This window comes from Medicago sativa, chromosome 2 (genome assembly GCF_051527215.1).
Source record: "Medicago sativa cultivar Bolivia chromosome 2, Bolivia_mono, whole genome shotgun sequence".
Classification (NCBI taxonomy): domain Eukaryota; kingdom Viridiplantae; phylum Streptophyta; class Magnoliopsida; order Fabales; family Fabaceae; genus Medicago; species Medicago sativa.
The window spans coordinates 69,270,698-69,284,428 of record NC_140750.1 but is presented as its reverse complement, the minus strand read 5'-3'; the positions used below and the strand labels follow the sequence as shown (position 1 = coordinate 69,284,428).

The 13,731-nt window shown below is 34.8% G+C and overlaps 1 protein-coding gene across 1 annotated transcript; it reads right to left on the bottom strand.

The window, feature by feature from the left end:
• Nucleotides 1-347: 347 nt before the first annotated feature.
• Nucleotides 348-13,731, bottom strand: LOC146950133 (AP-2 complex subunit alpha-1-like). The gene is made up of 27 exons (XM_085746082.1): nucleotides 13,375-13,731; nucleotides 9,553-9,684; nucleotides 9,265-9,390; nucleotides 8,446-8,508; nucleotides 8,272-8,369; nucleotides 7,969-8,176; nucleotides 7,750-7,821; nucleotides 7,579-7,671; nucleotides 6,953-7,054; nucleotides 6,628-6,725; nucleotides 6,283-6,364; nucleotides 6,038-6,126; nucleotides 5,269-5,374; nucleotides 5,124-5,189; nucleotides 4,655-4,761; nucleotides 4,469-4,573; nucleotides 4,254-4,374; nucleotides 3,953-4,150; nucleotides 3,590-3,820; nucleotides 2,971-3,051; nucleotides 2,639-2,803; nucleotides 2,471-2,557; nucleotides 1,914-2,039; nucleotides 1,680-1,760; nucleotides 1,498-1,569; nucleotides 1,013-1,092; nucleotides 348-929 (listed from the first exon to the last, which is right to left on the bottom strand). The coding sequence occupies exons 1-27, from the start codon at nucleotides 13,504-13,506 to the stop codon at nucleotides 770-772; spliced, it is 3,081 nt and encodes a 1,026-aa protein (XP_085602208.1). The 5' UTR covers nucleotides 13,507-13,731; the 3' UTR covers nucleotides 348-769.

Genomic DNA, 13,731 nt, shown 5'->3' with positions numbered 1-13,731 from the left:
TTAATTTCGTTAATTTTAAGTATTATCTATTCGAGCGATATTTAATGCAGTACTACTTTTAAGAATCCAAGTGCGTCAACATGTGCAATTTGTTAGCCACACATCAAAGGTACTAACAATTCCAATGGGAATAATGTTTTAAACCAACTTGAAACCTAAAATAAACAGAGACCAACCATACAACTGAACCCAAATTAATAAACTGTTCTTTTAAAATGGTATTGAATTAGTAATTAATAAACTGTTCTTTTAAAATGGTATTGAATTAGCTTATAAAAAAAAATAGTACTGCATTAAATTCTCAAACTGTCTCTGTTAGAGTAGTGTACACCAACCTCCCCACAACATTTGAAATTAAATTGCTTACTCCAAAAGCTATTATTACAACTATAATTTCAGAACAATTTCCAAACTGTTACAATTGGTTCTATCAAAGGAAATATCTTACATGCTATGAGGTGCACCACAAACAATCCAGTGAAACTGGGATGGGAAAAAAATATAGGAAAACCGAAACCCTCACCCAAATATATAAAATCTGGCTTAAAGTACAATCACTTTGTGCAGAAAGAATCTCAAAAATGCCCACCAACCCATAAATCCCCATTGGAACACTCAGCTGGTAAACAAGCTCACTCTTAACTCCGCCAGCCCTAGCTCACGATTTCATTTATCCACCCGATATAGCTTCAAGGGACACATGGGTGGGTTAGGCTGCATAGATCACGTTTACAAGTGTGTAATTAATGACTAATGAACATCTATATTGTCATAGAAGAGCAGCCAGCGCTGCCCCAGGATCATTCAATGCTGCAGGAGGAGGAGCACTAGCTGGTTGAGCCACCGGAGACATCGGAGCTGCATGTGTCGGTGGTATACGAGATGCTATAGGGATACTGACTAATTGTTCCTTGATGAATTCCTTCAGCCTGCAAACAAAAGTCAGGATGGTTTGTAAAAGATGCAGAGACTATTGATAATGTCCTGTAAGCAGGAAACTTAAATCACATACTCAAATGTTAGAGTTGGGTCCCCTGAAGCAACCGTCATTCGAAGTTGGGTTCTGTCTGCTGGGTCTGTTTCAATTCTTGCCTGCACACCATTTACATATAATGTCGAAGCTTAAAACAACACCTCCAAGTTTCAATTGAGGTTATCTTCTAACTTAATTATGAAAGACACGAAGAAAAGCTTAATACAACCAGGGTTTAAAAACGACAATCAATAAAAAAACAGCAATCATGAACTCCGAATGCTTCCCCTAGTGAAAAAGTAAACATCTATAGTCTTTGTTGCACATGGAGATTGTTAATGAAAAACCAATACATAAAAAGTTCTATAAGTTGATATTTATGATTTTGTTGCACATGGAGATTGGTAAAAAAAATGTTCACTCCATTTCCTCTCCTTTTTAAATCAGATCATTTTGGAATTTATGATTACATTCCTAGTGCGGACTGCAGTGCAAATATATATGGTTTTGACATATTTACTTACCAGACAAAGCATTGCCCTTGTACTTTCTGAATAAAATGTTGTACTTGCTACAAGGTTGTTTGGATTGGGATCCTAAAGAAGATATATAGCCGAAACAAGTTATATGTAAGTTTGTACATGCTGAAAATTTTGGGGAAATATATGAAAAAAGCAAAAATTTAAGAGGGACTTCCACAACTTACAAGTCCTGGGCAAACAATCAAATGGAAACTATTGAATAAGTTTGCCATTTCAAGTAGTGGAAGTGGTCTAACACCTCTAACCTGCAAAACCAACAGGAAAGAAGAACCTATCATTGCATGACCAGGAAGAACAAGCTGGCAAAGAAGGCACTACAAAATCTGCATTCTCAAAACAAATCATGACCAAATCGACAAGTGTACAAATTTCGCATGTACATAATGCAGAATACATACCACTTCTTGAAGCTTCAAAGGTGGTCCAGGAAGTGATCTCCATTGCGGGAAAAACTCTTCCGGAGATATAGTTATAGGCTGAAGAAATTTATTTAATACAGCTGGTAGGCGAAGCTTGACATTGACCTATGAAAATCAACACAGATGAATGCACATTAATTAAAATTTTATGATTGTTGCATGTCAAGACTTCCATTTAACTTCACATCTTATCCATTTTTACCAAGCTTACCATTAAAATTTAAGCCCTTATTACTAAAATTTGTATATTTGAATTCAATTTCTTTGATGGTGAGGAACTGATAGATATACAATAACATTTTGTCTAACAATTAAAAACTGAGCTATATTTCAATTTTGGTGAAGCATGCCCGACTATTCACATGCTTAGTTTAAATCAACCAAATACAGGCTTTGGCTCCACATGCTTGACTTCTTCAGAGACATCTCAAAATATTCATATTTACGCAACTAAATGTAATACAGAAATGGCCTGCGTGCGTAGGGGGAGAATGGATTTAAATTAGGAATATAACATATAAGTTTAATTTAAGTACCATATCGTTACCAAACTTGTATGAGAAGTCAATAACGGCAACATCCCTGCTTGGGTGCAAATTAGTGATCTCAAGTGGGCATTGCACCTACGCAGTCAAAAGAGGGGAAATGTAAACAAAACTAACAATATTTGAAAGCAACAGATAACAATAACAATTTATTCTCACTTGTGCCCGGGGAGGTATAGTATCTGGTACTAGAGAGAGCTCCATTTTCAAATGGACGGGAGGCAATATTAAAGCATGAACAGATATAAGAGGAGAAGTATTCTTGTTCCCCAAGAAAAGAACAAGATGCCCTTGATGAGCTCTCCATTCTGCTTTAATGCCAATCTGTACATGCATATAAATATATAAATAAATAAGAACACAAGAATGATCCCAACTTGAATTACCACAAATACTGGTCGAAATCTTCACAAGTAAGCTACATATATATCAGACCAAAATTAAAACAAAAATATAGCAAGAGAACGTTAGAAAAGAAATGAAGAAAAAACCTGAATATAAGGATCCTCATATAGAACACCACTATCCTTCAGGCACAAAGCCTGAAATCTTTCAGCAATATTTCCAATTGGCTGCACATACAAAGGGTGCAAATTATATTCCAATGCCCACAAATTTTGCAGTGATATTCTAATGTTGAAAAATGGAAAATGGAGTCTACTATCCTAAATTTACATTCATTCAAGTACAGCAAAGTTTTGGCATTACAAAGCAATCCAACGTGAATCCTAATTATGTGTAGAAGAAAACGTCTAATGTCAAACATAGAGTAAATAATCTTCAAATTGAATTTCATAGTAGAATTCAGTTAGCACGTCAGGTTAGGCAAAAGACTACTTAATTTGATACTGATCCACAAATTTTGCAGTGATATTCTAATGTTGAAAAATGGAAAATTGAGTCTACTATCCTAAATTTACATTCATTCAAGTACAGCAAAGTTTTGGCATTACAAAGCAATTCAACGTGAATCCTAATTATGTATAGAAGAAAACGTCTAATGTCAAACATAGAGTAAATAATCTTCAAATTGAATTTCATAGTAGAATTCAGTTAGCGCGTCAGGTTAGGCAAAAGACTACTTAATTTGATACTGATCAACCAAAGTACCTGCACAGAACTGGCCTCCTGCCCAACAGGGACTATGGCTGTGGCATCGACTACAGTCCCTTCCGTTCCTGGATTTGAGCTTGGCTGAGGGTGGACACTGCTACTAGGAGGGCCTTCAATAGCCAAAGGACCCAACAGATCACCAAGGAGATCTGGAGAGGGTTGCTGAGAATCTACTTGATTCAAAGTCCCATTTTCCTGGGATAATCTTTGTTCTGCTGAAATATCATCCTGTGCACAGATGAAGTCGGTATCAAACTAAGAACCAATAGTAAGAGCTGTTTTATGGTTCAAATGGAGGACATTGTAAATAATTAAGCTAACCAAAATGATTAAGCTAACCAATAGTAAGAATGAACTAACCACATTACTGCTCATGCTGGGCATCTTTACAAGACTAAGTTGGCCGACACCGACAGCTGGAGGAGCTCCATTAGCATGACTTTGGTCTGTTACAACCAAAGCATTTGAATTTTGATATTGCTGCTGAGCGCGCAACTTAATGGCACTTTGCTCTGCGGTATCTACTTCAGTATCTTCGGCCTTTTTAATTAATGCAGACTGAATTCAAAGATTATTAATCCATGATTATTATGCCATTGGTTACTCAAATAATCATAAAAACTTCAAACAAGTTGCCTCTCAATTAACATTGAAAAAGTACCTGTCGTTCCGGGAATTTAGGCATTTCAGCCAATATATCCATTAGGGCTGCACCTTTTCTACTTAATGCAAAATATTCAACTGCTCGTTGCTGTATTTCAACTTCAATCGAGCTTTCATATCTAAAAGAGTGAGAGTGGCTTAGAAAAACCTACGGCATCATAAAAACAACAGAACAATCGCAACAGAAAATTGAACATCAGAGATAAATCTCACTTTTTAAATATTGCCCATATCTGATTCTGTAGTTCAGGGTCTGGTGGTTGACAGTGCATCAGAATTTTAGCATATGTTGACAGAAGAATAGAGATAGTAGGGATCCTGAAAATAAAATATGTGTTGTAAGGCATCAAGGGCATTCATTTGAAATACAAAAAAGAGAGATGGGTTGATTCTCCTTACGATACAGTAGGAAGCTTCTCATGTATAATGCTAAATATTTCTTTTGGACTGCACCCAGGTCGTCTCCCCAGAAGGTGTCCAAATTCCCCCAGTAAATATGCACTAACCTGTTGAAATGTTTTCAGATACGAAAAATATATTAACACCAATAGTTGACTAAAATTTGGAGATCTTGTTATGTCAAAGCAACTGGTTCAAGCCATACATTATTTAGTAACTATGAATTAATATAAATCCATGAATTAACACAGAAATTGACATTCTGTACACTTCCTAGTTCCTAAAAAAATATGAAAGTTTAACTTCGTCTCCTTTAACAAAGATATCACAGTTTCGCTCCAATAAGGATAACTGTTTCGTATTCTACATTTTAGAAGCCATAGTTGGTGAATGGCACATTAACAGTAAATATTATACATACACTATTAAAATTAGGACAATTTCAGCATGATAGTGAAAACACACAAACCTTAACCATTGTCTCATGTATGGCAGGTTTGTCAAGATACTCTCGAGCTTTAGCTGCAGCATAAGGCTGACCAAAGACATAACATTCCATGTGAGTGATGTGTCGAGTAAGAAGCAGCAACTATCAGTTCAAGTTTCAAACTGACCTGTAGGTCTTCGTTGTTTGTAACAAACTGTACAACTCGAAACCAGATGTCATCACTAACAAAATCCCCAGCCTTGTCAATTAATTGAAGAATCACGTCAACGTACCTATAAAAGAAAGGATGGCATGATATAAAAATCAATGTTATCGATTCAGATGGCAGCCGATCCCAAAAATGCTATAGAGCAATTGCAAAATCCCACAACTTGATTTTAGTCCCCTCCAATATAGAGGAGATTTGGAAGGTAGGGAGGATGGCTTTTAAAATTTTAAATGTATAGGTTAAAATATCGTTTGTTCCTTACACAGAATGTAACATGAATTATACAGATAGAAAAAGTAATCTAGTACATTGCCTCTATTAAAACTCACCCCCTTCCTTTACAAACCAAACAAAAAGAGGTTATTTTGCCTCCTTTTATTTCAAACAAACAAGATATATAATTAAAACCCTCCCTTCCCCTTGTTTGAGCCAAATATACCCTAATGATTTACAAGTTATTGATTCCGTTTAGTAAGTATATTGAGAAGGTATATACTAAGTTTCTTTACTTTTTTCAGTCTTACTTTTTTAAATGAAAAATTCATTAAGGGCTATATAATATGGATATAATCTAACATTCTATATGGGCAATTAAGCAGTTACACTTCCACACAGTAGACAATGACGCACAAAGGTCTATAACTACTTCTAAAGAGTACTCAATGATGATTGTCTGCTACACTAGCAATTGATTATTGGATTTTTTTGGTAGGCTCTAATGAATTACCATGAAAGATCTGGTGCAAACTTCTCGGCTAGAATAGCTGCTTTAAGTGACAATTCTTCACGCATTGCAAACTCTGCTGTGCTGAGATACTACAAAACAGTTGGAATTGCAAAATAATCATTTTCGAGTTCACATAAAATAGTCGGTTCATTTTCTTGCATTTCTTTTGTTCTGAGGTTGCGGAGAGAAAGGGTTTACAATAAAATCTCTAAATTGCAAGAATTACTCCATAGATCTCTCCATACCTGCAGTAGTTCTTCAACGATATCCTTTGCATTTGTAACATCACACATGCCATAAAGCAAATCTAGAGCACGCCTCCGAATACTGTGTATATCAATGCAATTAGAAATATTAGATTTAATAAAAAGTGCCAATGAGAAAAAAAAACCAACTCTGTATCAAACATTCAATTAAAATCTTTCACGAATGGGTATCTTATCCTTCATTTTATTATCACCATAAGCTTATGCATTTGTGTAAAACTATGTGTTACCGATAATCTATAACAGGCTAGATTCGATAAGCAAATAATACAATGATGGTACATATAAGATCAATGATTTCAACTATGGAACAACACAGGTAACCTGATGTCAGGATCCTTCAATGAGGTAATAATCTGGGCTTGATGTCTTTTTATGATATCTTGCACATCTGTAACCATCAACATTCTAGTCATATTCTCCTGCACCACAATAAGATATATGTTATGAACTGGGACATAGTGTTATGAGATTATAACAACTACCAAACCTTCTAAGCTCTAAAACAATGTGATCTACCGCATAATATTGGTCATGATCATGGAAGCCTTGCTCCTCCATTCAAACAAGGAAAATAGGAAAGAAAAAGAAGAAGGAAAAAAACCAGAAAAAGAAAAATATAGACAAATCAAATGTTCCCCCAACTTACCAAACCAAGATAACGAATATTTGGTTCACGGACAGCAATAAATTTGCCAAGAAGAGCCACACATTGAGACATCATCTCCTTTTCAGCATCAAGATGCATTACCTGAATAGAGCAATTACAACAGAAAATATAATCAAAACATCTCATGTATCACCTCGATAGCACGATACGTGTAACTAAACAGAACCACCAAATGGACATTGTAAGCATCCCTAGATGGTTGTGCATAGCAGAGTATAGAAACAAAGACAACCAAGCAAAATATGGAAAAGTGAAACAGATGGGACTTTATCAAATCTTTTAGGTTTGATGTGTATTGTGTGCTTGCTTTTATGTGTGAATTATGGTATAAGGGACAGTCCTACATACATCATTTAAGCCACTTAAATATAAATAAATAACAGAGCTAACAAATGCGAATCATTATTTATTAATCATTTAATAGAATTAAATATAGCATACAGAAACAGAACCAAGAGAAAAAAGCGTGCCAGAGCACCATGGCATAATTTTTTTCCATCAAAGGGATTAACATTTATTCACACATACAGTGTCATCTATAATAAGATCATAAAGAACGAACCAAGTGTATTTGTTTTGAATATAGTGCAGTGCAATTAACATACCAGAGCAAGGGCTTCAAAAAGAACAGCATGGGAAGCATTATTTTTGTTGACATTTTTCACAACATCAGTTCCCATCAATATCCTTTGTAGGACCTGAAATAATTAATCAAGGCTCACTAAAATCCGCTAACTAAATAAAAAATTTGGATGCATCATTGAGGTGCTACAAACCTCAAACAATGATCTTCTGGTATTTGGATCTTCAATGGTAGGAAAATACTGAAGAGCTCTCATTGTTTTGACCTAGATTAAGCAAAAATTGGCAAGCATTTTAGATGAGATAAAAAATTCTTCATTTGACACCTTTAGTTCTCAATAAAGGCAAGCAGCAGAAATAGATAGCATTTGAAAATCTCAGAAATATCTTCTATGAAAAGAAAATTTACAAACCTGAAGCCAGGGAGATGGGATACCATAGTAAGTGTATTCTTGTGGGATATCCTGATTCCTGGCAAGCCGCTCTAAAGTTTTGACACACTTAGGAAGGCAACTCCAATATGCCTCGTGTTGGTTCGATACTAATGCAACAAGAAGACTCATAGAAGATGTCAAAACACCAAGGTCTCGTTCATCCAAAAGTTGAGCCATTCGATCCGCCCTTCAAATTAATGTAAAAGGGGACTAATAAGACATATTTGAAGGAAAGCAATGAAGAAAGAAGTGCATTATCAGCAAAATTACATCGACATTTACCATCCGTCTACATTGACAACATCAGGATTTTTCCTGTACAGTCGCAGCAAACATAATGCGGCTTTTTTTCTCACAAGGGGTCTGCAGCTGCTAGATAACTAGATGAAAAAAGGAAGTTAGGATCAATATTTTCCAATCATGCAGCTTACTCAATAATAATGGATAGTTTCTTACCAGCAACTTCTGTACATCAGGTGCTAAGGACTCGGCAAATTCTCTGCCACCAATATTTCCAACCTACAAAATAGAAGATATAAAATTGTAGCAGTGAAGTTTATAAAGGCAGTAGAGTTTTTAAATTTACAGTATATATCATAATATGGTAGACATGGAAACAAATGAATCCAGTTTACAAGATACTAGAACGAATACCCCAGCTTATATCGCAAAAGTAGATGATAAAAAAATGAATTTCAATAATATGAAAGAATATTTGCCCTTCTCGTTGGTTGAAGCAAGGCACCAGAAGGCCAGAACAGGTTAGTACCTCCTGCCAGTTAAGGCACACACCTCTCACCAAATATAACTTGTGATGCAGTCAAACATTTTATTGCTTTCTTTTTCAAATATAACTTCTTTCTTCAGTGAACCGTGTGGTGTGCCTCTCACCAATAGATACTGAAACCCCCCAGTGTCTATTGCCTTTGACTACCTCAAGTGTTATTGAATCAAAACAAATGGAAGGAGGGGGAGTTTATTGTAAATACTAAGTAGTTTGAAATAAGCCTATGTTGTATTGTATCTGATAAAACCGGGAGCTTGCATGTGGTTTTCCTAACAATACTCCACCAGCAAAGATTTATTTTCCAAGGAAAGAAACAGGATGTCTGGAAATTCTTGATTGCAAATATTTTAGAATACTATCCTTGTAGTGAGACATTTAATTCACATAAGTTGGAACCATGACCAAATCTAGGACTTCTTGCTAGTACATTAAGATATGAACACAATAACAAGCTTTGCATATGTTGGCAATTTATCAAGTTACCATACCATAGTCAATGCTAAGCACTGGAAGGTTTCATTGCGACCAATGATATCATTACGCACGGTATTTATGGCCAATCTGAGAAAGTCGTGGTTTTCATTAAGCAAACTTGATGTTACAATGTACCCAACCTGCAGACATTTACGACAGTATTAGAATTCCTTTGGTTCAATCCATATATTTTCTCCGCTAGGTGAACATGTAAATGAACTGAAACGACAATTCACAAGAATCAAACACACAACACAGTAAGAAATCATTATAAAAAGGTACATCAACGGAAAATAATTAACCTGTTTTTCTGGATACTTTGGAGCAGATATAAGAGAAACAGCTTCCATGTGACCAAAATCCACATCATAGCCAAGCATGTATATGTAAAGCATTTTCCAAACATATTTCTTTTTCTCATACGGAGACAAAGCCTGAAGATATAATAGAAAATTAAAACAAATAACTTAAGAGGCAATACTATAGACAGTTAAGTTTCTTTAACAGCAAGCAACCAAAGAAGTGGATACCAAACGAGCATATATTTTTTATTTGCCACTAACAAAGATATATGTTAGAGATATAAATACAATATTAAAACCGTAAACGGGTTTTCAACTAGCAACTCGAGTTTTTGGATATTCATGATATGATATCGAAGTCTCTATGACCAAGTGGTACAGGCTTTAATTCTTGTTGCCCCTATTGGTCTATTCTGATAAAATCTGAGTTTTAGCACCATGGGTGTATCTCCTCGCTTCACATTCAAAAGATTCCCTCGTAAGGTGCCATGTTACAAATATTGTATAAAAACCATTTACGTGTCTTCACTTACAACTTAAGCTTTTGGGATGATCCGTTCATGGAAAAAAAAAAAAAAAACACACATTACCAGGAAATGTAAAAAAAAAAAAAAATTCAAAAGTCATTAGTTAAAGCTAATTAATTTCCCCAAAGAACTTCCAAATCTCCCCCCTTAAAAAAACCAATAACATAAATAAAAAGTAAAACATATAGAAGAAAAATCAAAGAGACCAACTTGGTTACTAAGTGTTACAATTGTAACAGAAAGAAGGAAAAAAGACCATCCAATTTTTAAAGACGGGAAACTTTTTTTATGCATATATGGGGGGCTGCATTTAATGTCAATTGATGATTCATAACCCTCTCATGTGCATTGTCTGTCTACCATACTACTCCTAGTCCAATCAAAAGAAAGAAAGCAAGCTTTACACTTGAGTAGATATTGCATGCTAGCTGGTTTGTACCCACACGTGTGGACATGAAAAATATCTAAGGCTCACACGTTTAATGCAAAAGGAAGGCAGCAAGGATAGTTCTTTCCAACACACTATGAATCACTTCTCTGCCTATAATAAATACACATGCACACAACAATGGAAAGATACCAAATTTTGAGAAGCAAAAGCATTGCATATCAAATACTCCAAAGCTCCCTTTTTGTTCCTCGTTTAGATTACCAAAGATTGCTCTTTTGTTTTGAGCTCTCTGAGTAAAGCACAAATATTTTATTTGGTCCAAGCAGGAATTTATTTCTTATTTATTATTTGGTCCAACCAAAAATTCCTTCTGATCCTCCTTTACAAACCAAAAATTCACCTTCACCTTCACCCTTTACTTACTCAGAAACCATTGTATCTGATCTTCATCCAAATACTACTTCTCAACATGACTTTCTCTCATAATCCCCACCAAAAAGCACTACTACTTATGCTTCTACCAAAGCCAAGACATTTGAACTATCGTACAAACCTAGAAGAACTCTATCCCTTGAGCCATCACAACTTAGAAAATTCATCAAACTTTTTTTCCAAAACCCAAAACAACAATTCACCTACTTTCTTAACAAATCAAAGCACTGCTTTCTTATCCAAAGTCACACCAATTTTGAAAACACAGATATGTGCATCACAACTTAAAGCAAACTTACAGATGTGTTGCGTCTTATATATGCCAATAGGTATAGCTATACTAGTAATAAGAAAGGATATGCTGTGAAAGTGCACATATCTTTGGGTTTTAATTACTAGAACTTTCGATTCATTTTATTTTATCTTTTGAAGTTTTGAACAAATTAATCTTGTCCTTTTTAGGTGCATTCTATAATATTTTATATTAGAGTATGTGTTTGATAGCATATATGTGCATGCTATTGCTACCTTTGTTCTAGAGCGTTCAGTTATAACTAACTTAACGCTCGAGAACAAGAAGAACAACCAATAGTAGCATACACAATTTTGCTACCAAACTCACATACTTTAATATTTTGGATATTGGACATAGTTTACAGAAAGAAGTATTATCGATTGCGGATGGAGGACCATGGAAAAAAGCAAAAAATTAGCCATTTCAAGCCGCCATACAAAGCGATGGTGTCGCCATCCTTCACAAATTCTCTAAGGCAGTTGTTGAAAAAATCCTCCACCGCAATCTGCTGCGGCTGATATTTGACAACACCGGAAGAAAGAGAAATTAAAACATTTTACTCAAGTCCACTGTCTTATCCAATCCAATGATATACATTCATGGAGAGATCCCTATTGATTTAATCTAAGTTTCTTTGTATTCAATCAAGTCTTCATAAATGTTTTAATCTTTTTAGGAATTGACCAGTTATAAATTTACCTAGTAGAGAGTAAAATTGGAATTTTTTTAAAATAAGAAATCGAAATATGTATGTGTGTAATTAAACTATGTCATAACGTAATCATTAATCGTTGTCATAGTAGTCAATCTCGGATAGCGGCGCGTAGCGGCCGACCTCAAAAGAGGGATAGCGTATGCAGTATGACAAATAGCGGTCACCGATATTTGATTATTTTTTGAACAAATTACGAATAATGCTATAAAGTATAAACAAACTTGTATATTTCTAAAATAAAAAACATATATTTAATATAAAATTAAATATAACATTCAAATCTCACGAGACATTCATAAATCAAAACAACAAAAAACAAAAGATAGAGGAACAAATAAAAAAAACTTATAAAACAAGAGAAACCATAAAACGAAAGAAAACATAGGAAGGAAAAAAAAAAAACAGAGAAACCATACAACAGAGTCAATTTAGAAATTTGGAAACCATACAAAAGGTTTTAAAAATAGGCTCAATTTGGAAATTTCCATCTAAAATCAAATAGCGGCTGCTATCTCATTCTGCGCCGCTACGACGATTAGCGTAGCGGTTCGCCACCGCTATAGTGCTGCAATCGGCCGCTATCGACTGCTATGATCGTTGCAAATGGAAGATGTTTATCAACCAAACATATTGTCAATCCCGTTTTCCATTTGAAACGGACGTTCAACCCTTTAAACGTAAATCCAAACATGCTCTAAATGATCTAAGTTTCATCGTATTCAATCGAATGTTCTATATTTTTTAAAAAATTTGTTAGGAGTTGACCATTTATAAGTTTATCTAGAATGTAATATTGAAATATTTGTGTAACTTAAACTAGGTCATACCGTAATAAATAATTTTCGATGATTGTCGGTTAGCGAGCATGAGGAACTTATTGAGAGCATAAAATAATGTATGTCCCTAAAATAAAAGCTAAGAAATTAATTATTGGGTTTTAGGAACTACAGTCTACCTATCGTTTTTTTAGATATCATAGTATAGCTATCGATGCATTCTTTTATTTCCCGCGGTAAAAATAGATAACTTGAATCTATCTCCAGAACAAAACCATATCACTTGCAATGCATTTAATTTAAATGTACTGAATCTGTTGAAACTAATAAGTGCAATAAGATTTGGAGAAAATCAAAACTATGCTACTAAAAATGTCTCCTCTAAACCCCTCTGAAATCAATTCAGCTAAAGCTTCTTCCACAGAATCATGACTACACAAATTATCACGATTTAGCTTTTTTTTCCCCTCATACCAGTATACCAGCATAAAATCAATGTTCATGTGATAGTTTAACTCATCGTATACGAGTTCAAGTACTATTGAAGGTTCCATCATCGAAAAGCAAGGTCAAAATGTAAGCTAGTTCCATCAATTTTCATAAATCAAAATCTCGAATTTGAAGCATAAGAATGAGACAAAAAGGTTCAATTGAAGTGAAAAATGAAATGAAAAACCCTAACTGACCTTTTCGTTTTTGAAGCGAGTACGAATATTGCCGAGTTCTTTATCAACACGAAGACGCTCTTGTTCTTTGTTCTGGCAATTGCGTATGTCGCTTATAAACACGGAAAGTCCTCTCATCCCCGACATCGCCATCGCCGATGCCGAAACCTTCTTCTTCTTCTTCTTCTTATAGATCCTTCTATTCTATTCTATGTAGATCCCAAATAATAAACTCGATTAGAAAGATTATTACAGATCCAACACCATAGAAATGAATGGTTATGGATCTTTCACTACTCTGAAAATCGAAACGGAAAATCAAAGAGAAAAACGTTGAATTGTGAGAGAAACAAGAGAGTTTGAAGAAAGAGAGAGAAT

Excerpts from the sequence above, each read along its gene's own strand:
- LOC146950133 (XM_085746082.1), bottom strand. The coding sequence starts at position 13,506 with ATGGCGATGTCGGGGATGAGAGGACTTTCCGTGTTTATAAGCGACATA. Across the intron at positions 7,672-7,749 it reads CCAGAAGATCATTGTTTGAG|GTCCTACAAAGGATATTGAT; the intron begins GTTTGTAGCACC and ends TAATTATTTCAG. Across the intron at positions 2,804-2,970 it reads ATGAGGATCCTTATATTCAG|ATTGGCATTAAAGCAGAATG; the intron begins GTTTTTTCTTCA and ends ATGCATGTACAG.